The sequence below is a fragment of the Fusarium graminearum genome, chromosome 2, assembly GCF_000240135.3.
Source record: "Fusarium graminearum PH-1 chromosome 2, whole genome shotgun sequence".
In the NCBI taxonomy this organism is placed as follows: domain Eukaryota; kingdom Fungi; phylum Ascomycota; class Sordariomycetes; order Hypocreales; family Nectriaceae; genus Fusarium; species Fusarium graminearum.
In genome coordinates, this window is record NC_026475.1 from 7,608,979 (window position 1) to 7,631,977 (window position 22,999).

The following is a 22,999-nucleotide window of genomic DNA, read 5'->3' on the forward strand; positions in this document are numbered from 1 at the left end:
CACTTTTAGTATTTTGTCTAGATCTCTCATAGACTATAGAGCGCATGTATCAAAGAAAAAACACTATTTTAATATCTCAACACCGTCCATTGATATTTCCCACACGCCTATACCTACCGAATTCGATTGTTATTACCGCAATGATAAGCGTAGTGTACACACAGGTGTAACATGCTAATTGTATCACGCGTGACATTGTGCGCCCAACTCGCAAGTGTTCCTATGGCCGCCATTTGCAAATGCTTCAATTACCTTGTAGTCCAGCTTATGAAGAAATTGGTCGCTCTCGCAAAGTTACCGAATCCGGTAAAAGGTCATCAAGGGCGCGCTGACAGGATGGACCTATGCAAGACCTGCCCCAGTTGATGAACCTATCATAGCTGAGAACAGCTGGATAGTTCTTTGCGTCTGACGGGATCTACATTATTTTTCGAAAGGCGCACTGGTGACATGTCATGTACGACGGTCTCAACTCCACAAATTTGGGTGGGATCGCGTTTATAGTAACACTATCGGGTTATACAACGATGGCGTCTTGAGACATAAAGAGGGATATGACAAGAGTACAAATACCTAGAGTTCGCATTCTTGGTTGATGCAAGACAATTCGACACATCTACAGCAACTCACACTGTAATCATCATGAACTCACTAGATCAACCCGATGAGCTCGAGGCTGTCTGCACAGCCATCCAATCCATCGTCCACCGTCTTGGCTCAACAACTCAAGATGTTAAGGATGACCCAATCATCAAAGTCGCAGAACCAAAGGATGTCCCCTACCTCAGGAAGATAGGTACTCCTGGTGCAGCGCACTCAATCGACCAAGTCCTTGATGAAGCATTTGCAGCATTCGACCACCGCATGCGCGTCAACCATCCTCGCTTCATGGGTTTCATCCCATCACCTACATCACCAATTGCATGGCTGGGCGACATTGTAGCCAGTGCTTTTAATGCATTGGGTGCTTCGAAATTGCAAGCCTCAGGCCCAGTGGTCATTGAAAAGACCCTGATCGAATGGTTGGCTTCACAAGTCGGTTTCCCTTCAACTGCCGGTGGCATTTGTGTTTCCGGTGGTTCAATGGCGAATTTGATGGGCATTGTACTCGCTCGGGACCGCTTCGTGCCACATGGTGAATCACACAAGGGCGTTGTTTATCTTTCAGACCAGACTCATTACTCTGTGGCCAAGGCTTTGCGTTTACTCGGTTTTGATAAGAAACAAATTCGGCATTTGCCTGCAGACGGCTCCTTTAGATTTGATTCAAGTCTTCTGGAACAGACAATACGCGACGACCGAGAAGCAGGCCTTGTGCCTTTTCTGGTGGTTGGCACATGCGGAACAACAAACACTGGCGCCATCGATCCATTAGAGCAGCTCTCTGAGATATGCAAGAGGGAGCAACTCTGGTTACACGTCGATGGTGCATATGGCGCGTCGGCGACTCTCTCGACTACACGTCACCAAGAGGTGGATGGTCTTAAGTACGCCGACAGTATGTCGTGGGATGCGCATAAATGGCTATTTCAGACCTACAGCTGCGGATTACTTTTGGTCAAAGATAGATCCAACTTGGTGCGTAGCTTTGCCAATGAGGGGGATTATCTTCGCGACGGTGTTGCGATAGAAGACGAGGATATTCCCAACTTTTGGAATTACAGCATGGAGCTCACGCGTCCTGCATCGCGGGCAATGAAGCTTTGGTTCACACTTCGAGTGATTGGCGTGGAGAGACTAGGAAAGATGATTGATCACGGGTTCGATCTAGCAGAGAGAGCAGAGGAAGAATTGCGCAAGTTGAATGATTGGGAGATTGTCAGCTCAGCGAGTCTGGGAGTCGTGACATTCCGGTATGCGCGAAAGGGGTTGACGGAAGATGAATTGGAGGTGATCAACACGGGAGTATCAAAGAGTCTGATCTCAAGCAACATGGCTGGTATCTTGACTACAAAGGTCAGAGGAAAAGTGGCCTTGAGAATTTGCGCATTGAGTCCGCAGTTAGCGCTGGATGACATGTCGGAGATAATCAGAGAAGCCGATGCGCTGGCAAAAAGAGGGACGCAGAACGGAGTCAATGGAGTGTCGCATTAGAAGAAGCTAGACTGTAGATTAATAATATGGATTCCTTATCAATCTATGACTGCAGAGGGATGCATCACGATGCTGTTGAAGTGGTGTGATGGTGGCTGATAAGATGGGAAAAGTTGATACGTAAATGTCGGTACTCCGAACCGAAAAACTCCGAGGCCGGAAGCATTGGAATGATTGGATACTTGGAGGTTGCAATTTGGAATCAATTTTCAGATGCCGATGGAGAGTCGACAGGGATCAAGGTTTTCAGCACGTGTATTTGCGCCGCAACTGCAATGCACTGTACCGCAGGTACCAGTTAGTAGGTCTTTAGTGGGTGCTTTAGTGGGCGGCGAATGCGGCATTGGAGGTCATGTCATGTCATGTCATGACAGCATGGCGAACAAAACAAAAATAAAAGTGTCCACATTTGCGTCACCGCCAATCCGACAATTTACGACAATTGACTTTAATGCGTAAAGTTTTTACTCTATCGCCAACGCTAATTACCTAAAATATCCATGGAAAGAGGCAACTAACAGCGGTATTGAACAGTTGTACAGTTGTACGGTACAACTGCTAATACCGCTACGGGGTAGGCACTGTAGGTACCCAGTAGGCATCCCTTATCAGAGGCTATCGTTATCTCAACCCGCGCTAAAATTGAATGATTTCGATTTCCACCTCCTTCCACCACCAAAACAAACAAGACCCCTGATCAAGCTCCACCGTCCTTGCTTTTTTCCCAAGCCTTCTTAATCGCGTCGTTGGAAGCTTCTCTCCTGATTCTTTTTCTCCTTTTCTTCTCTCCTCAGTCAGATCTCACAGTCTTTGATCCAAACAACCCAAACAAACACCATCATCATGTCTCAAGCTTTCGTTCAGCGCCCTGCGCCCGAGTTCACTGCCACTACCCTCTTCCCCGGAGGCGAGTTCAAGGACATCAAGCTCTCTGACTACCAGGGACAATGGTAAGAGACAACACCAAACACCTTGATGGTTTGGGTCTTTGCTAACTTGTTTTTGTAGGGTCGTCCTCCTGTTCTACCCCATGGACTTCACCTTTGTCTGCCCTACCGAGATCATCCAGTACAACAACGCCCTCGACCGCTTCAAGGAGATCAACACCACCGTCTTCGGTGTCTCCACCGACTCCCACTTCACCCATCTTGCCTGGGTTGAGAAGCCTCGCAAGCAGGGTGGTCTCGGTCCCGACCTGGAGCTCCCCCTCATCGCCGACAAGTCCACCAAGATCTCTCGCAACTACGGCGTCCTGATCGAGGACGAGGGCATCGCTCTCCGCGGTCTCTTCATCATCGACCCCAAGGGTGTCCTCCGCCAGATCACCGTCAACGACCTTCCCGTCGGCCGCGACGTCGAGGAGACCATCCGTCTCGTCAAGGCCTTCCAGTTCACCGACGAGTACGGCGAGGTGTGCCCTGCTGGCTGGCAGGAGGGCGGAAAGACCATGAAGGCCGACCCCAAGGGCAGCCTCGAGTACTTTTCCGCCCAGGGAGAGAATGGTGAGTCTGAGTCTCGCAAGCGACCCAGGACTGATTAAGAGCTGGGAACTTGACTAGAATATTTGTTTGACTAAGATTTGTATTATTACAGGAGCTAAGGCATAGATGTTAGATACCTCCAATGAAACCCGAATTCCCATCAACACCCGCTCTCAGTAGAAAGGGCAATGTGTACATACACACCCACATACGATAGAGCATCGACGACCAACACGCGATTGACGAACATGTACGAACGGGAGACGAATACGAAAAAAAATACCACAATACATTACGCTTGTATAGAGTACAGTGGTCGCCTTGACTGGCACGCGAAGGAAATAGACCTAGACTATAGACTATAGACATTTGTTGACGACTGTATCACCCTCTACCTCAGAGTGAAGACCTGTCCCTCGTCGTTTCCACTGATGATCCCCTCCATGGCCTCTCCATTCATCACACCGTGACAGTACGCGTCCCTGTTCAACTAAATTAGCACCCTTGTCGCAATATCTCCTTTTCGTGTTTCACTTACCCGATAAACTCGTACCCTTGATCGTGCTTTTCGCCATTGCTTTTCGGTCGTAAAACGCACGGCCATTCGAGACCCATCACCACAGCAATAACGTCCCCTTCCAAGACTTGGTGATGCGCCAGCCCCATGTGTCCACTGTCGGTCACAATAAATCGCCGCTCGCAATACGCAGCCAGAACTGCTTGCAACCACGTCATGTCTAGCCCAACTTTATACGTTTCTGCAAGCGCCTCATCTCGCTTTGCCTTTTCTTCGGCAGTTCCCATTGGCATTTGCGTATTATCGTAGAACTGCATGTACATTGCCGCGTATGTTTCTACTGATGTCTCTTTCTTCTGTAGAGTTGCAGGGAATGGGAGGCCGCCGATCAAGGTTAGTCCAAAGGCAGTCTTAACGTCTTCGCCGGTGGGATAAACGGATAACCGTTCCATGCAGGCGTTATAGACTTCCCGAAGGTGGCTGTCTCTGAAGAGTTCACCGAAATGTCGATACTCGTTCTTGTATGTCACTCGACCGATAACTTTACCTTTTACTGCCAACGAACGAGGTTCCGTCGTAGGGATATAAACATGTTCCCCATTAGGTTTGCCCTTTGTTTTTAAAGGCGCACCGATGCCCCATGCGCATCCCGTCCCTGTCTCTAGTCTCCAGTCAGGAACCCAACTCGGCCATTCAGCCTCATCGTTTCGTTGTCGCGCAGACCAAATGACGTTAAGGTCTGAAGTGTCTGACTTGATGATTTCGTCTGTCGCTTGTGTAAAGACATCCTCGACAGACTTGGAGTAATTGACCGTCATGCCCCTGTCGTCCCAGAGCTCACGATCGATGTCGCTGATGCCCAACAGTGCAAACACCTTGTCTCGAGGGTCTGTCGCGAGACGAGGTCGTAGATTTTCTAGAAGATCGCGCATGCCCCATCGACACGACGGGCGTGCCTCTTGATTGAACAGCTCGCGGTAGTACTCGCTGCCCATCTTCGTACGCCACGCGATGGTAGTCATTTGCGTTACCAGACGAGCCCCGTCGACTTCTCGTGGGTAATCCTGTCGAATGGCCCCGGCCTTGTAGATGTACCATCTTGCAGCAGCGCTGACATGCTCCCATGGAAGACTGTGTGGTCCACATTGTACGATTGCCTTGCGGGCTTGGATGATCTCTTGGACTGTCCACATACGTTGATACCAAGGTCTGTCAAAGAAGTCGACGAAAGCAGTCCACGAGTTATCGTCATCGAAAGGAAGACCCAGTTCTCCAGATTGCTCATTGGTCAATTCCTCGGTGCGCTCAAGCTTGGTCTCTTCGTGAGCCTCGCCGTAGCTGTCCCAGCGGAACATGTCTGTTGCTGTGGGGAGTGCTACATCGCCGACCTTTTTGACAAAGTCAATGGCCAGTTCTGTGTTGTATACTGCTGGGCCTAGCCAAGCGAGAACTGTTTCTGCTTCTGTCGGGAGTTAGGGTCGCCCATTCCTAGCTGGACATATAGTCGTCCAGTTGGTATATACTCACTGTCGTAAATCATGTTCATCTTTGAAACCTGCTCAGACTTTTCATCCATATCTTCCTGGTTGATGCATATCTGATCGATCCACAGAGCCTCGTTCTGACGAGACTTGGTAATCTCAACCAGCGCCTCGTGGAGGGAGCTTGTGATACTGAGCATCTCTCCATCGCAAGGGACCTCAATTCGCTCAACCGCAATTCCCCAGCAATATGACAAAGCTGTGTATGTGATGGGATGATCTGGATCGAGTTCCACGTTCTTGATGCTGGCTTCGAGTTGTTGTCCATCTGATCCACTCGTCTTGAAAGAGACGAGGCGGATCTCGGATTTGGAGACTGGTTTATATGTGTAAGCACTCATGATTACAACGACTGATTATACGATTGTGATATCAGAATACGATACAAAAACTAGGATATTAGGGTTTTATCTTTTCTTAAAGAGTGCCTTTCGTAGGATTGTGGCAGTGAAAAGCATAGCCACTAGAGGCCTCTATGCAGTCAGCCATGATGCCTAGTCCAGGTCCGCAAAGTGGATATGATGCCTAGTAGATTCATTTCGATCGAGGGAATAGAACACGGCCACATGTTCGAGCACTAGTCGGAACGATGCGCTAACATATTTATTTCTTGCTGGCATCAAACATCGTTAACTGACTCATCTGGTTCCTCCCAATCGTCCGAAAAGTTATACGACTCAAAACATGTCCCTATAGCTCCTTCGGTATCGTAAAAAACAAACTCACAAGTCCCCTTCTTCCCATGCCATATGCCTGACTGTGCAACCTCAAACCCGCGTCTCTTAAATTCATCCTTGCGTTGCTGCTGCGGAACATGATTGCAATCAAAAGCCACATGGTGAATCCCTTGTCCGCCTTTGTGGAGAAACTCTTGCATAAGTGATGGCCCAGAAACAGGCTGCATGATCTCCCATACCATGTCGCCTGTATCTGCAAAGGCGACTAGCAGTTCGAATTCTGCAGGTTGGCCGCGGAAATAACGATCAGACACGGTGTTTGCGTTGAACTCAAAGATTCGGAACGGGCCGATGCCGAGTTTCGTGAGTTCAGAGATTGTCTTTTTGCAGTCTGGAGTGACAATGCAGATCTCTACGACCTTTCCTAGGAAGGAAGTAGGTTGAGTTGAAGTGACTGAAGTAGCGAGATCCATTGTTGAGTTTGTGAATGCATTGAAGAGTACGATTATGGACGACTTCATGAAGTTGAGATGTTTGAGGCATTTGTTCCCTATTTATTTCATCAATACTCGAGGGCGTCATCTCACAATACCTTGGTCACGGAGGGCGTCATATTATGCTACGTCATTGCTGATGGGCGTTGATCTTCGACTGGTTGTTTTAGTCTTGTCTATCAAGAACTCTATCTAGTTTCGTTGTTGTGTTTTACACGAGCAAACCTTTCATGGTTGTACATGATCATCAAAACCTAATCATTACTGACTTTGTTCCTCACTCAGTTGCCAAGAGGCATAGTAAGGACATAAAGTTCAAAGAAACACCCTACAGGTCAACAAAACACATTCCCTGCACTTGATCCGAGACTATTCTACAACACATATCAACTCAATTGTGTGGTAATGATATTGCTATTAATATTACGTTATATTCACCAGTCGCTAGTTTGTGCAGAGACCGCCCACAGAGTTTGCCAATCCATCGTGAAAAAGTCTTCGCAAACTTTACTTACCCTATGCAGAAGCTGATAACTCCCCCGTCGATGAGTGCTGACGAAAACTTGTGGGTATGTTTCAGCACCAACTCCACTGTCCAAGTCAACCCCAGCTCTTAAGGTCTGGGGATAAGAGACACTTGTGGCGCGCATAAACATTGGAATTGGACTTGGTTGCGAACCCAAGAAACCCGTCTTGGAATCTGCCTTGGCCTTACAGAGTCTGCCTTGCAATTACGCAACTCTAAAAGCAATATTCATGTCCAATTGAGCATTTATAGTTACTTCTTACCGTCGATTGATGTACCCAATTGCTGTCATGGCGATGGAGATGCTCCAACAGGTTCGCACTGATGAAGTTGAGTAGACGCAAAACTGTGGCTTGCTTCTGAGAAAGAAGAAAACAATTGAGGCGTTCGAACCACTATTTAATCAATCTCAAACTCTTCTTGTACAACGCAGCTTGGCGGAAAGCCCTCGTTCCCGTTACAGGACCGTCGGAGATGAAACTTGACAGTTGTTCCCAAACGCTGGTGAAAAGGGTTCTTATGTACGGTAAGAAACTCTCGTATAGATATCAGGTACTTTCCTTTCTCCAAGAAAATGTTCCAAGGCTGAAACGAAGAAACGGGGCCTACATGGCCGGGAGCTTGGTCTTCCGCTGCGGCCAGGGGTTCGCCAAGCCATCTAGACCCGATCCGGGGCCTCAAGTTTCAAGGTTAATGTTAACTACCATAAGCTTAAAGCTGTAGATAAGCTTGATAAGAGTAGGGTCCAGGGGTTGATCCTCTTGGTTGAATCACTGCCGAGACGAGATATCCCATTCGCCAAGACTCTCCTCCAAACACACATCCCCATCTCTGTCTGAACCCCTTGAGGCTCGGTCCCTTGCTTGCGGCACGAGCTCTTTCCGAGCTCAGCTCGACCTTCGTCATTGAGGAGCTGTACGCCCAAAGCTGGGATGAGACTGGATGAATCATGCCATATTATCAATGAAAAGCACAAGCTCGACACGGATTACAGTAGCCGGTCCGCAGCCACGTCTCATAGTCAAAACAGTCACAGCGTAGACCCCCCCATGCAACAAAACATCATGACCCCAAATGGGAAAGAATAAACCTCTTCTTATTCCTCGCTTTTAGCCTGTGACTTCCCTTTCATCCTCCTTCCCCTTTCTTCCCTTTCTCTTTCATACTCGCCTGGTGTGTGTATCATTCATTCCATTCTCAATTAATTGTCTTAATTACAGTCGTTAATTTGTCTCTCCTTTTTTCTTTTCTACCACGCGAGCTGGTATCGCTAAATTCATTGCTTAATCCGTCCATCCCTAGCCACCACGTCGAACTTCCGCTTTAGAGGCCATGCTTCTATCAACATTCCTTTCGGTGTCGACCCTGGCTGGCCTGGCGGCGGCCTCACCACCTTTCTTTCGAAGGAACCCACCACCTGCTGAGGCAGTTTGCGAGCCCGTCACCGAGACAGTACACCTACCCGCCGAGACAGTCCACGAGACCGAGACAGTGCATCTACCTGCAGAGACAGTTCATGTAACGGAGACAGTACATCTACCTGCCGAGACAGTCCACGAGACGGTTCATGTGACCGTTACAGAACATTCGGTGGTGACAGAGACCCAACACGCGGTGGTAACAGAAATTCAACATGCCACCGTGACAGAGACAGAGGTCCAGCATGTCACCGTCCCTGTCGAGCATTTAGTTACCTCGGTCGTCGAAGTCGAAGTTGAGAAGCCTGTCACAGTTGTCGAGACAGTCCACCAGACCATCGAGCAACCCGTGACATTGATTCACACTTCAGTGGTCGAGGTTGAGAAGGAGGTCAAGGTCACTGAGACTTCCGTCGTTCACCAAACAATCGAGCAGCCCGTCACTGTTGTCGAGACTGTCCACCAGACCGTTGAACAGCCTGTGACACTCATTCATACTTCAGTCGTCGAGGTTGAGAAGCAAGTTATGGTTACCGAAACCTCAGTCGTTCATCAGACCGTCGAGCTGCCCGTCACCCTCGTCCACACCGCTGTTGTTGAGGTCGATAAACCCGTTACAGTTATCGAGACTTCTGTCCACGAGGTTGAGAGGCCTGTTACCGTTATCCATACATCCGTCGTGGAGAACGTTGTCGTCCATACTTCTGTCGTTGAGGTACCAGTCGAGAAGCCAGTTGAGGTGCCCGTCACATTGATTCACACTCAAATTATGGAGGTGCCTGTCGAGAAGCCAGTCGAAGTACCCGTCACAGTGATCCATACTTCTGTCGTTGAGGTGCCAGTTGAAAAGCCAGTCGAAGTCCCTGTTACTCACACCGTCGAGGTTCCCGTCCAAGTTGTTCACACTCAGACTGTCGAGCAGCCAGTCGAGGTTATCCACACACAGACCGTTGAAAAGCCCGTTGAGGTTGTTCACACTGTCGAGGTCGAGAAGCCTGTCCATGTTACTGTCATCCATACAGTCACCGAGCAGGCTCCTCCTGCTCATGCTGTTGCACCCCCTACACACCCTGCAGTCGTTGAACCGCCAGTTGAGCACACTGTCGTTGCACCTCCCGCTGAGCATACCGTTGTTGTGCCTCCTGCCGAGCATACTGCCGTCGCACCGCCAGTTGAGCATACCGTCGTTGCGCCGCCTGCCGAACATACCGTCGTTGCGCCTCCCGCTGAACATACCGTCGTTGCGCCTCCCGCTGAACATCCAGCTCAACCACCTGCTGAGCACCCCGTTGTCGAGGAGCCTGCAGCACCTGTAGCCACTGAACACCCTGTCGCTGAAGTACCAGCGGCACCTGAGCATGTCGTGATCGAGGAACCTGCAGCAGCGCCCCCCACCATGGCTCAACACCCTACTGCACCTACTCATGAGGCACCAGCAGCCGAAGTCCCAGCTGCGGAGCACCCAACAGCACCCGAGCACACCGTTATGGAAGAACATAGCGGTGAGATGGCCATCGGGGAGGCGATGAAGCATCCTCCATCGTCCAAGTACTCAGCTGTACCAGAGTCGGTTGCCGAGGCTCCTCCTCACCCTGCAGCTAATGATATCCCGGTTCTTTTGCCTTCAGGCGGAGTTTCGGGAAAGAATGCAACAGTCGCGCCGACATATCCTGGGCGCAGGGCGGTTGTTCGCAGGTGGTAGTAAAATAGAGAAAAATGAGCGTTTATATGGATTGATGGGAATGTTAGATGTGGATAAAAAGACATTAGTACAGCCAAAATAATATGATCTGGACCGATTTGGCCTGGGATAGTCTTAATTAGGATGAATAAATTACAACTTGACGTCAAGATATTTCACTCTATAACTCTTCTCTTGTGAAACGTGTAAATAAATGAATTTTTCACTCATTATGAGATGCTTTCTAATTATGTCGTTCAACCTTGGGTATTCCTCAACTCCATCCGATAAAGGACCTTAGACACTGTCTGAACTATAGTTCTTCTCTTGGCTCTGAGCGACCGTCTTAGCTTGGCTCAGTACATCTTCCCAAGTAGGCGGCTTGCACCTCTTATCACTTCCAACAGCTTCAGCCTCTACTCCAAACTCAAGAAGAGCTTTCTCACTACACCATTCGCCCGTAGCCATCAACCCAATGGGGACTTTGCCGACGGTATTCTCATCAGCCTCTTCACCTGCTCGTTCTTGACCCACCGGCACAACAAAGCCAGCAGGAATAGACAAAGAAGGCATGCCGCAGAAGTTGGCCAGCCAAACATACGTCATGCTCTCTATTGTCAAGTCTCCATCGCTTAGCCCATGCTTCAGCTCGCTCGCTCCACGTCTTATCGGCGCACCGCCGCAAGCTGTTGTCGGCGTGATGATCATCATGCCGGGGTGCATCTGCCAAAGATGCGCAAGATGTTGCATCAATAGGTTCCGGAGCTTTTGGGCCAAGACGTAGTCTCCAGCTGGTGTCGTTCGTCCCATGGCGAGTAGAAGTTTGTTCGCAGCTGTTGTGTTTGCTGATTCTGGGAGGAGAGACGCTGCGTCCGCCAAGACAGTCATGGCGTGAGCGATCTGCCCTTCTTCTGTGAAAGGGATGGTGATAGGGACAATCTCGTAATTGTACTCTGTGCAGAGCTTGTCGATCATTCTTCTAGTGATGGTTTGGACGCCTGGCGTTGCCAAGTCAAACCACGGTTCGTAGATGCCGAGTAGCTTTGCCAAAGGTCTTGAAGGCTCTCGGTAAAGACGGGGGAAGCGAGATGTCGGATGAGGATCGGCGATTATGTCGTAGACTGTTGCGAGAGAGTACATGTCTGCTGCTATAGGGCCTTGCACACAGCAGGTTGGAGCAGGATTTGGTGTCGGGAATGAAGAGAGACGTCCATGAGTAGGTTTCAGACCAAAGACTGAGCAGTAAGAGGATGGAATTCGAATACTGCCTCCTGCGTCACCGCCCAAAGCAATGGGGATTAATCCTGCACCAACCGCGTACCCAGCACCTGATGAGCTTCCGCCAGAATAGTACTTTGAGTTGAAAGGGTTGAGCGGTGTGCCGTGGTTGGGATTGTTGCCTGTGGTATCTTGACATCACATCAGCATGCACCCAGACAAGGTTAGAAACACACTTGCATACCCATTCCAAATTCATGCATATTGAGCTTTCCCAAAACAATCACGCCTGCATCTTGAAGCTTTCCAACACACCAATTGGTGATAGACCCTGTGCTGACTGCCTTGCCAGCGTAGTTATTCTTTGATCCCATCGTCATCTCATATCCGTCCATGTCAAAATCATCTTTGATAGCTGCTGGCACACCGTCAAGGGGACCAAGAGGTCTTCCCTCACGATATCTGATAGTTGATTCCTCGGCTGCTTTTAGAACAAGATCGACTCTTGTGCTGATCCAGGCGGTAGAGTGTTTACCCTTAGGGTTGATGTCTCGTCGAATAAGCGGCAATAAGGCGTTGGCGACATCTGTGGGAGTGGCTTTTCCAGATAGATATAATTTCCTGTAATCGGCGACTGAGTAATATGGTGCTTTTGATGGTGACTCATCGATGACAGACTCTGGAGGTGTTGCTGTTTGCTGGCTTTCAATGTCTGCTTGTGCGGTGGTATTTGGCAACGGGATTACTGCTGGGTCATATCGCGCTTCATAAACTTCCAGAGCTTCTCTAATGCCTCTTAAAGATCCGAAACCTGCATTCGTCCAGACTATTTCACGGATGAAGCGGATTAAGTTGATTCTTGTAAAGTCAGTAGAGTTCACAACGCACAGCCAAGAAACTCACATGAATGCGATAAAGACCAATATAGAGCCACTTAATACTGGGTTGTCAAGTTTTCTCTGTTTTATTGTTGTCTCTGGGCTGTCACATGTTAAACCCTGCTGCAAAAATTGTTGACATGGCTACTGACCCTTGACGTGGCTTTGGGTAATCGATAAATTGCGGCTCTTGGCTAGTACCTCTGGAGCATATCGTAGCTACCGTCATGTTTTCTTTGAGTCTTGTCAACTGAGACACCGATGCTCCCAGTAACGATGTGTGATGGAAGAATAGCAAGAAAGGGATTAATAATTATTGTTGTCGCCAAAGCCAAAGGAAATGAGATCATGCAGATCATAAACAACAGGGAATAATGACAGGTTTATAATAACAAAAAGAAGCAAAGCCACAACGACAAGGATGGCCTAAGGTTGCTCAGGAGAATAAACAAGCGAAAGTGACTAGACGAGAGAAAGCGAGGAGGATTCAAAATAGAACGGTCAATAAACCTTGGCCCTCTCTCACTAAACCAGATTTTAATGTCCAGCTTGCATCTGTCAACCAGCGTGTCGGATATGGGGTTATGACTTGGCTAGCCTTATGCAAGATATCATCTCATTGGGAATAGCAGATATGCATCAACTGCAGAGCCTCAGCCTGTAAACGGTGCGCCAGCGCATCATCGGTGACCAAAACTCAGATAAGCTTAGCTGATTCAGCCTATGGACTGATTGACGCTGACATTTTCTCCTTAGTGTCTTCGGCGGCGCCGAGAAAGATGGTTAGGCGAGGCACGTTAAGTAAAATAGAGACAGAGACGTTGGGTGATGTGAAGTGGCTTTGTTTGATTGGGGAGACTTGGACTAGCCTCAGGGTATCAGAAAAAGACCGCTGGAAGCATAAGAGACAAAATTATTAGGGCAGCTTAGGCCATTTAGATTAAGCGTCTTAGACTACTTATTTTTATATCCTAAGACTTAGGAGGCCGACTTTTCTGCTACCCACTAGACCAGATCTCAGCTGCGTCGTGGTATGCATGAATATTGGTCCCGCAACGGGGCTTGCTTGGATCAGGATACGGGCACTTGAATGAGGTGATGGACCGTGGGCCAAGTCTAATTTGCACAATCGAACTTGTCAACATGAGACAAACTCAATATTCATTGCATTGCCATTGTCTATTTGCTCTCGATTAGTTAAATTCGCGCTTCATGTTTTGATAGCAGTTACTGTATGCTGTGCTTGTTGGATCACTGTCGACCAAGACTTCACAGCGAGTTTAGCGCTCCAGATCCTCCCCAGATAGTGTCTTGGCAAGCTCAATAATGCCCTGCACGTTTGTGGTCTGGGCCCTCTTGGCTGCCTCACTGACAATCGCGATCGTTAAGATAAACAAAAAGGCAAAGAACCCACCAACAGCAACAACACCGTCGATGTTGAAATGCTGTAACGAATCAGAGGTGCTACCAGCAAATGCCAAGCACAAGAGAATTGAGGCTTTTCTTCATATGGAATAACGGCGGTCAAGTTAGGTCAAACGTGGCTTGCGTCGTTGGAAGCGATGCCTTTTTTCAGTAACAGTCCCAGCGATACCTAGCCTCATTTGGAAGCAATACTCCGAGATATTGGATGAAGCATATTTTGTGTTTTCCGCGTTTCACAAAGCAGTAGTTCAGTTGAGAAGCCGCAGCAAAGGTGGACTGGTCAATGGGCTGTTGTTTGCTTCAATGGTTGTTCGTCTACCGCCTTGACCGCTAATGATAGCACTGAAAAGATTCAGGGTCCAGGGTCTAAGAAATTGCAGGTAGGGCATATTTCACATGCAAATGATCTTTTCTCTTTCGATCAAATATCAGAAATAGCATCGCGTTTAATTCCGAGAACGACTTGAACGGAACGTGATGCTTTATAACAAAGAGAGTACTCTGACAAAAATGATGTCCTGAAAACATTGCACAGGCAGTGGTTAGCAACCCGACGCCATAGCGCCAAGTTAACTACTAGGTAGGCTTGAACATGACAGAGCATGTCCACATACAGTAAAAAAGAAATGCCATCGCTTGTTTGCAATCGTTTTTATAGGAACAGCCCGATGCGGGGGTCGAACCCGCAACCTTGAGATCGCGTACTCGTAAGAGTCTCACGCTCTACCGATTGAGCTAACCGGGCGTGGCTCTGTATGTTGAAAGATGAACTCTAATTATCATCTATACAGATAACAAAAATGGGATTGTTGAACTGGCAAGCTTCGACCAGCCCTACCTAGGATAGGTAGGTAGGGACAACTGTCAAAAGATAATTGTGTCCATTGGCTACTCATCATTGGAAAATATGATGAATGTTCTTACATACGATCAGATACAAATGTCAAGGCATAGTCACTCAAAATCCACTGCCTGTAAAGTTGACGACTGCAGTGTCTAAGTGATCCCACGTGGTTACTCTGCATATCAACCCTTGAATGTTGGATCTGGAGCTAACACAGAAAAGTCAGCCATGACGCAAAGACTCAGTTCCCGCTGTTTACTTTACTCTTAGACCTCAATCTCATGCGCCTTTATTTCCCAAGGAGCGACCAACATGGTCATCTTGACATCAATCCGAAAGTCCCCAGCTTATCTTTACGCCAAAATATATTGCCTCTGCGCGCTGGTCAGCCTCGTTCAAGCAACGCCCATCTCATCGCGATTCCGACCAGCCAATCAGACAACGCCAACGCGCTTTAGAAATGGAAAGGCCTTGACATCCCGAATAGCTCCGGACAATGAACCAAATAAAGCATCCTTATCGAACAAGACGACGCGGATTATTGATAGATGGTACGCCAGAGTTGCGGATTTAGCTTCAGTGAAGACCTCACTGAAACGCGATGGAATGGATACAGCAACGTATCCCGAGTTACAGTGGGATGCAAAAGTCCGTTATGGCTCGTCTTTACACCCAAAAGAACAAGAATTTATCCATTTGCGGAAGGTGAGGATCTCATCTGAGGGTAAAAACTCACTACATCACTTTCTTTGTCTTCCACCAGACGAAATAGTCGACCCAAGAGATGTTCCACTCCTCTCCTTGGGGGGCTCAGGCGGTGGCTACAGAGTTATGTATGGCTTCGCAGGCTTCATGGCCGCTGCCAAAAAGTCGGGCTTGTGGGATTGCATCACTTGGACTGCCGGTGTGAGCGGAAGCTGTTGGACGATAGCAGCGTACTACACAATTGCCAAGCACGATATCTCCAAGCTTGTCGATCACTACATGACTGTAGCAAGTGAACTCGCGCACCCGATGAGTATGTATGCTCTTGACAAGGTTGCGCGGAGTAAAAGAGGTATTTACTTCCTAATTGGTCCTCTAGTGAGCAAAGCCCAGAAGAGCATTATTGGATTGAGTGTCATGGACCTTTATTCTACTCTCACAGCAACATATCAGCTTCTATCAAGAGAACCGAAAGGGAGATTGAGTAGAGCCACATTTCAGTGGTCTAAGCTCTGGCAAAGATCGGGAATTGACAAGGCGTTGGAGCCGATGCCAATTCTCGCTGCTGTCAGACGTGTCCCGAGATACTCATACGAGCCCAAGACTATTTCTGTCAAGGCCACAGCTATTCAGAACGATAACATCGCACGAAACATGGATCCAATGCACAGAGACTCTAAGAACAAGCCCAAGACTAGTTCTAAGAAGCTTTTTCAGTACTTTGAGATTTCACCTTTGGAGATAGGCAGTGCAGATCTGAATCGATATGTTCCCACTTGGTCCTGGGGACGCACTTTCGTTTCTGGACATTCGGTCGACCGTCGCCCAGAGCAATCATTTTCACTTCTACTGGGACAATGTACCGGTGCACCAGCGGGGCCGTTGACAGAGTGTATAAAAGCTCTCTTAGTGTCGATCCCCAAAGACACGGTAATGGCGCGTTTGGTAGCCATGCTCAACAGGTTCTTGCAGTCGAAGCGTTTGGAAGGTTTCTGGGGGAATCCGATCCGAGCAGGACACGACCCTAATCCATTCTATGGGCTGGAGAAACCTGCCATGGCAAGAGAACATACTTCTGAGCATTCATCATACAGGTCACAAGCGGCTGAACCCGAGGTTGCAAATAGGAGGGGTCTTGTAACCATGACTGCCAGTTCTGCCGTAAACTTTCCGCCATGGGAAGCTCAAGGTCGTACAAGACTAATGGACTGTGGAATGGCCAACAATCTTCCCAACCATGTCCTTGCAAGGCCAGAAAGAGGCGTTGACATATTTATCTCTTTTGATTCATCCTCTGATGTGCAGACCGGAGCAGCTGTGCAGCGCCTACATCACTTCGCTGCAGACTTTGACTTTGAACTACAAGAAGAAACTGAAGTCTTCCACAGTCCAAGGAAGAACATTGAACTGGTCTCAGATGATGGTTTACAAGTCGAGTCACGATATCTCACTCAATATGCTAGAGTGTTTCGGGGTACGCGTGAGAGTGGGAAGACCATTTATATCATTTACTGCCCGCTTTTGCCAAATGGTACCAACCCAAACTTCAACCCTTCGGTAAGTCTTGAGTTTTACATTCGTGACACGTACTAATTTTTATTAGACGGCGTCCTTCTCAACCTCAACAAACCTCATGTGGACGTCAGACCAAGTCCAAAGCGTACTTACGACAGCTGAAGCAAACATCACACATTATGCTCTAGATACTATAAAACGGGTAGTTAGAAAGGTGTATCAAGACAAAAAGGCACATAGACAGGCGTTAAAGAATATTGGTTAAATTTATAGAGGCTTATCTGTAAGGTTCTAAACACATACTCAAGCAGTAGCTCCAGGAGTCTCGCTCAGAATTGTCAAGAACTTGTTGGCCTTTGTCTTGCCGTCTCTCAAGGCAACGAGGCCTTCAGAAAGTCCTTGCAGACCATTCTTTCCAACAATATACGGATGGGCAGTCAGCCAGCCCTCACGAAGTCCCCTAGAGAACGCAGCAGCCCATGTCAAGCCCAGCATCTGATCCTTCTCGTTCTTCTCGTGCACCTGGCTAACCTTTGTGTGGACAATTTCGACACTGGGGTCAACGCCCTCGACGTTCGACTTCATGAGGAGGTTTGTCATTCTTGGCTTGCGACCATTGGCGTCGGGAGGACCAGCGATAGCCTTTGTAACGAGTCTGACTGTTGAGTCTTCGGAGACGCTATCATAGGCTACCCAACAGCGACCATCGGGGGCACCGCTCTTCTTGATAGCGTCCTGGATAGCAGCGACAAGCTTGTCTTCGGTGTCGTGAAGAGTGTAGTCGACCAACAAATCGCCCTTGCTCTCGTCTAGGAAGGGCTTGACAAATTCGCTTCGCTGGCTTCCGACAGCGATAATGGGGTGCACATTGGCAGCAGCAGCGAGCTTGATAGCAAAAGCTGCTGTAGCTGTGCTAGCTCCATACACGAGAAGAGGACGCTTCTCGTCCAACTTGGCAAGCGGTGACCAAGGGTCAGGGAGTTGCAGCTCTTGGAACAAAGCGCACACAGAGGTGTAAGCAGCAAGTGGAATAGTGGCAGCCTCCTCGTAAGATATGGAGTCTGGGATGTGGAAAGTAGTGTAGTAGTGCGCAATGGCATACTCTGCGAATGCACCATGAGGTGTAAGCATCTCGTGGAAAGCGGCTACGCGATCGCCCTTGTGGAAGCCGACGACGTTTTCACCTACAGCTTCAACAAGGCCAGCGATGTCATCGCCACTGTTGGACTCAGTTCCATAGAAGGCAGGGATTTTCCAATCCTTGGGGTTTGTGCCTGGAATTGTGTTAGTAAGGTGCAGACTAGGTCGAGTTCTGTAGATTGACATGCCTGCGACGATAACCTTGATGAGTACCTGGCCTGGACCAGGCTTAGGGATGGGAGAGTCGACGACCTCAACAGAGGCGTCCTTTTTGACGATTGCTTCCTTCATGATGAATATGTTGATTCTGTAGTAATAGCATAAGTAGTTCAGGAATGAGGTTTTGGACTGATGGTTATCTATAGCGACACATGCCTTTCTATATACCTACCGCAGCCATCTCTGGTGCATTATATATGACGCCATCGCCAGGGCAATAGTAATTACTAATGAGGATTGCGGAAAGAGTGGATGTCTTCGGGTTCCTGTAACAACCCGGACCCATCGCACCCATATTGATAATAGCGTTGGATACACTAATCTGACTAACTAACTTCATCCGCGGAGTGGCGACCTCGTACTTAGACAAGTTGTATTCAAGAACTAGTCTTTGTCATAGAACTGATTTGTAACTTTTTTTTAATAAAAAAACTACAGTGCTTTTAGATACAGACAGTTGTGAAACAACGTTTTCTTTCTTTGACTCTCCTCACTTTTAAGCTTCATGGAGAATACATCCCCCTCTCGTCTTGATGCTGCGGAGTTTGTGGAGCCTCGGTATTCGGCGTAACGTTATCTTCTACACAGCTTGGCGCCGCAAGTATTACCAATTGCAAGGAATTGTAACCGTATTGTTCAAACACATGTTTCGTGTTAGCCGTGACTGCTCAACGAAGCACATGCGGGTGAACGTGAGATACATCGACCACGTGATAGTCGCTGATATCCAGGGTATTGTTCCAAGCTACAGCATTTCCATTATTCGATTCATTGTCTTTATGAAATAAAGATAAACAGCTTAGTAGAAATGAATCCAAACTGAGTCATTTATTTGCACTGCGTTTCTAAGATGAAAGGATCTCCTTCTCAATGGCTTCACCCAATGACTGCGTGGTTCCCTTTCCACCTACATCAGCAGTCATGACAGCAGGATCCGACCTTGCTAGCACATTCTCAATAGCTGCCATCATACCATCCGCGGCGTCGGTGTATCCAAAGTGAGACAGCATCATCTGTCCAGCCCAGATCATACCCACAGGGTTCGCGATGCCCTTCCCGTAGATATCTGGCGCGCTACCGTGAACTGGCTCGAATAGACTTGGGAAACTCGCTGTTGGGTTGATGTTGGCTGACGGTGCGATGCCAATGGTCCCTGTGCAGGCCGGGCCGAGATCAGACAGGATATCGCCAAAGAGATTAGAACCAACAACGACGTCGAAGATTTGAGGTCGTTGGACGAAGTGTGCTGTTAGAATATCAATGTGATACTTTTCTACAGCAACGTCTGAGTAGTTCTTGCTCATTTCCACGACGCGTTTATCCCACCAAGGCATTGTGATGCCAATACCATTGCTCTTGGTAGCACTCGTCAACTTCTTCCTCGGTCGACTTTGCGCAAGATCAAACGCGTAACGAAGAACACGGTCAACTCCAACACGCGTCATAACGGTATCTTGAATTACAGTCTCTCGCTCTGTACCTTCAAACATGATTCCGCCAACGCTGGAGTATTCTCCTTCTGTGTTCTCCCTCACGATCCAAAAGTCAATCTCGCCTGGTTTGCGACCTGCCAGTGGACAGGGAATACCCGGCATCAAACGACACGGTCGTAGGTTGATATACTGGTCGAACTCGCGACGGAATTTGAGTAGACTGCCCCAGAGACTGACGTTGTCAGGGACTTGGTCAGGCATGCCGACTGCGCCAAAGTAGATTGCGTCAAAGGCCGTAAGGGTATCCTTCCAGTCATCAGGCATCATTTTGCCGTGTTTTTCGTAGTAGTCGCAGCTTGCAAAGTCGAACTCTGTGAATTCGAGCGAGAGGTTGTATTTCTTTGATGCAGCTTGAAGACAGCGGACGCCGTAGGGCATGACTTCTTTGCCAATGCCGTCGCCGGCAATAACGGCAATCTTAAGGGTTTTGGACATTATTATGGTGAAAGACTTATGTGACTCAAGAAAAAGATGTAGGGAAAGTTTTTGTTAAAGATGTTTCTATCAAAATGCAAGGCTGCTTTGAGCTTTATGAAGCTGTACTATCGACAATGGCTAGTGAGGAGAAACCGGACATTGAGAGTCCGGCTTGACTCCACTTGTCCGATCAATGATCGGCGGACAAAGAAATGTCCGCTCAAACATTTCGGTCCATGTATCACAAACCGTCGGGAAACCACCATCGTCGCCGACTGCAAAGTTTGTCTTCTTGTTCGATTTGGCGTAACTCAAACTGATACCTGATATCCTACGTTGCCATTGAACGATGCTCTAGGCCGTTTACGTTGTGACATGCTCGGCAGAACAAAATACCGCTTCTAGCCAGAGATGGATTGACTAGAACGATGACGGCATAGATACTCTCCGCAGTTACAATACCACAGAAAACAAATTACTCAGACAAGCTTGTCTAACGAAGGGCGCTTCGTGATATATAATCCCATAATTTCAGTATTCTCAGGAAAGCCCTCTTTTCATCCATCCAACAACACACGAATAGCATTCAAAATGTTTAATAATTTCCAACCATTTACAATTCAGACAAAGTCTGACCCAAACGTCACAATCAACGGGCTCAAAAGCGGCGATGCCTCCTCATCCAAGCCAGCTCTTCTTTTGATTCACGGCTTCCCTCAAACCCTCCACATTTGGCACCGCGTCGTCCCCCAAATAGCTGACAAGTACAACATCGTCCTCATCGACATTCGCGGCTACGGAAAGTCTTCCAAGCCAGCCGGCGTTGCATCTTATGCCAAAAGTGCCATGGCCCGAGACTGCATCGATGTCATGGACGCTCTCGGCCACAGCGGCTCGTTCTTCGTCTGCGCGCACGACCGCGGTGCAAGAGTCGCTCATAAACTTGCTGTCGACTACCCTGATCGCATCCGCAAGTTCATTTTGCTAGATATATGCCCCACGCTTGCCATGTACACAAAGACAGATTTCGACTTTGCAATCGCATATTTCCACTGGTTCTTTCTCATTCAGAAGGAGCCGCTTCCTGAGACACTCATCACAGCGAAGCCCAGAGAGTTGGCCAAAATGTTTATGGGTGGTCGACAAGGTGATGGAGTGGCCATATTTGAGCCCGATTGCTTCAACATCTATGCGAAGAGCCTGGAAGATTACGATACCGTACATGGCATGTGTAACGATTATCGTGCCAGTGCGACACTGGATCTAGAGGAGGCGCGTGAAGATTTGAAGAACGGGAAGAAGATTAAGAGCCCTTTGCTTATCCTTTGGGGAAAGCATGGAGTTATTGAGAAGTGCTTCGATGCTATCAAGGAGTGGAAGGAAGTGACGGAGGATGGCGTCTCGGTGCAGGGGCACAGTGTTGATTCGGGGCATTATATTCCCGAGCAGGCACCTGATGAAGTCGTGGCGTCTATCAAAGAGTTTCTGGTGTAATTCTGAGCTGTAGATTGGCATTAATACAGTTGATATCGATATGTACCGTCGCATGGACCCGCTTTGTTAAAGTAATTTGCAGAACGGGCGACTCATCACACAAGCCCCGAACCTTATGGTACACAGACTTTATATAGAAGGAGACTTCTGCATAGTTGTTAAGAAGATGAATGGGTTTCAAATAAGGTGGGAAACAGGAAGAAGCAATAAGAATGGCCTAGAAAGCAAGCCCGTAGAGCAGGATGGGCGTTTCTGGATGTTCGATATTAAAGTCTGTGGCCAATACGAGGTAATCGTAAACGACACCGCGATAACAGCCGCTGTCCTTAAACGGTGTCCACAAGGAGACAAGTGTCCTCATTTAAAGTTTGGTGCAGAAAGTTAATGCTTGCCCAAAGCTCTTCATTGATCGATCGGCCAGCCGGTCATCTTGTCCTGGAAAATGTACACAGCCAATTGGAGAACTTTCTCAAAGTCGTCCAGCTGCTCAACAGAGGTTAGTCTAGTTTGGGAATAGATGTGGCCTCATGAGCTTCGATGTAGGGTAATCTTGCGTCTGATGTTCAAGAAGTAATATCTAGTCGATTTAGGGTAACAAGTTATAAAATGATCCAGGAGATGGAACTCGAGATCCTTAATAATAGTTTACATTTCGTATCAAGTAGCTACGTTATTCTGTGGTCGTCACCGTCATGGTTGTTCCATCAGAGCAGAATGTTTATCAAAAGCTATCAACAGCCATGATCTCATCTTGAATTATTCTCTTCGCCACATGACTATTCACATCATCGTAATCCTGATTCTGATAAGTTAAAGTGGCAAAGATCGATTATGGGAAACGATAAGCAGCTGTGATATTAGCCAGCATCCTACCCACACGTTCATCCATCATCCACCATACATCAGCCTTCATAACCCGGCAACAAGCGGCAAGTCTTCGAGAACGCAGTAGTCCCATACTGTCGGTCCTGCAGGCGAAACATGCTGCAGGGATCTACCAGTCAAACTCCCAGTCTCAGCGAGAGAAAAACGCCTCCTAGCACCTGCAATCGCCAACGGGGTGGATACGGTTGGCTGGCGATCATCTGCCAAAGGCTGCTTTATTACGGACATACCGCGAAACGGATAAGCTCAGGTCACCTTTTGGATGTCAGAAATAAAGGGTATCGTGCAGACCCGCTGGTGTGGTAGATTAATTAAAGTGCTGCACCCAATCTAGTGC

General features: G+C 48.1%; 10 protein-coding genes and 1 non-coding gene across 11 annotated transcripts; 5 read left to right on the top strand and 6 right to left on the bottom strand.

Moving 5' to 3' along the window:
* Positions 1-642: 642 nt before the first annotated feature.
* Positions 643-2,094, top strand: FGSG_03181 (uncharacterized protein; the record flags this gene model as incomplete). Its single annotated transcript, XM_011324281.1, has 1 exon — positions 643-2,094. The coding sequence occupies one exon, from the start codon at positions 643-645 to the stop codon at positions 2,092-2,094; it is 1,452 nt and encodes a 483-aa protein (XP_011322583.1).
* Positions 2,095-2,896: 802 nt separating this feature from the next.
* Positions 2,897-3,959, top strand: FGSG_03180 (peroxiredoxin 1). Its single transcript, XM_011324282.1, has 3 exons — positions 2,897-3,044; positions 3,103-3,596; positions 3,688-3,959. Exons 1-3 carry the CDS (start codon positions 2,938-2,940, stop codon positions 3,699-3,701), a joined length of 615 nt encoding a protein of 204 aa, XP_011322584.1. The 5' UTR covers positions 2,897-2,937; the 3' UTR covers positions 3,702-3,959.
* A 7-nt stretch (positions 3,960-3,966) lies between these two features.
* Positions 3,967-5,974, bottom strand: FGSG_12497 (uncharacterized protein; the record flags this gene model as incomplete). Its single annotated transcript, XM_011324283.1, has 3 exons — positions 3,967-4,057; positions 4,114-5,542; positions 5,620-5,974. 3 exons carry the CDS (start codon positions 5,972-5,974, stop codon positions 3,967-3,969), a joined length of 1,875 nt encoding a protein of 624 aa, XP_011322585.1.
* Positions 5,975-6,252: 278 nt separating this feature from the next.
* Positions 6,253-6,783, bottom strand: FGSG_12498 (uncharacterized protein; the record flags this gene model as incomplete). The annotated part of the gene is made up of 2 exons (XM_011324284.1): positions 6,253-6,323; positions 6,360-6,783. The coding sequence occupies 2 exons, from the start codon at positions 6,781-6,783 to the stop codon at positions 6,253-6,255; spliced, it is 495 nt and encodes a 164-aa protein (XP_011322586.1).
* Positions 6,784-8,662: 1,879 nt separating this feature from the next.
* FGSG_03178 (uncharacterized protein) lies at positions 8,663-10,450 on the top strand (the record flags this gene model as incomplete). The annotated part of the gene is made up of 1 exon (XM_011324285.1): positions 8,663-10,450. One exon carries the CDS (start codon positions 8,663-8,665, stop codon positions 10,448-10,450), a length of 1,788 nt encoding a protein of 595 aa, XP_011322587.1.
* Positions 10,451-10,726: 276 nt separating this feature from the next.
* On the bottom strand, positions 10,727-12,754 carry FGSG_03177 (uncharacterized protein; the record flags this gene model as incomplete). The annotated part of the gene is made up of 4 exons (XM_011324286.1): positions 10,727-11,838; positions 11,892-12,505; positions 12,551-12,628; positions 12,678-12,754. The coding sequence occupies 4 exons, from the start codon at positions 12,752-12,754 to the stop codon at positions 10,727-10,729; spliced, it is 1,881 nt and encodes a 626-aa protein (XP_011322588.1).
* Positions 12,755-14,612: 1,858 nt separating this feature from the next.
* Positions 14,613-14,695, bottom strand: FGSG_20619. The gene has a single exon. It is a non-coding gene; the product is annotated as a tRNA-Lys (tRNA).
* Positions 14,696-15,106: 411 nt separating this feature from the next.
* Positions 15,107-17,254, top strand: FGSG_03176 (uncharacterized protein; the record flags this gene model as incomplete). Its single annotated transcript, XM_011324287.1, has 4 exons — positions 15,107-15,812; positions 15,879-17,056; positions 17,103-17,159; positions 17,225-17,254. 4 exons carry the CDS (start codon positions 15,107-15,109, stop codon positions 17,252-17,254), a joined length of 1,971 nt encoding a protein of 656 aa, XP_011322589.1.
* A 63-nt stretch (positions 17,255-17,317) lies between these two features.
* On the bottom strand, positions 17,318-18,445 carry FGSG_03175 (uncharacterized protein; the record flags this gene model as incomplete). The annotated part of the gene is made up of 2 exons (XM_011324288.1): positions 17,318-18,288; positions 18,379-18,445. The coding sequence occupies 2 exons, from the start codon at positions 18,443-18,445 to the stop codon at positions 17,318-17,320; spliced, it is 1,038 nt and encodes a 345-aa protein (XP_011322590.1).
* Positions 18,446-19,218: 773 nt separating this feature from the next.
* On the bottom strand, positions 19,219-20,301 carry FGSG_03174 (uncharacterized protein; the record flags this gene model as incomplete). The annotated part of the gene is made up of 1 exon (XM_011324289.1): positions 19,219-20,301. The coding sequence occupies one exon, from the start codon at positions 20,299-20,301 to the stop codon at positions 19,219-19,221; it is 1,083 nt and encodes a 360-aa protein (XP_011322591.1).
* A 540-nt stretch (positions 20,302-20,841) lies between these two features.
* FGSG_03173 (uncharacterized protein) lies at positions 20,842-21,815 on the top strand. The gene has a single exon (XM_011324290.1). The coding sequence runs from the start codon at positions 20,875-20,877 to the stop codon at positions 21,775-21,777; it is 903 nt and encodes a 300-aa protein (XP_011322592.1). The 5' UTR covers positions 20,842-20,874; the 3' UTR covers positions 21,778-21,815.
* The last annotated feature ends 1,184 nt before the right edge of the window (positions 21,816-22,999 follow it).

Coding starts and splice junctions, on each gene's coding strand:
- FGSG_03173 (XM_011324290.1), top strand. CDS start 20,875: ATGTTTAATAATTTCCAACCATTTACAATTCAGACAAAGTCTGACCCA.
- FGSG_03180 (XM_011324282.1), top strand. CDS start 2,938: ATGTCTCAAGCTTTCGTTCAGCGCCCTGCGCCCGAGTTCACTGCCACT. Junction 3,045..3,102: donor TCTGACTACCAGGGACAATG/GTAAGAGACAAC, acceptor TTGTTTTTGTAG/GGTCGTCCTCCTGTTCTACC.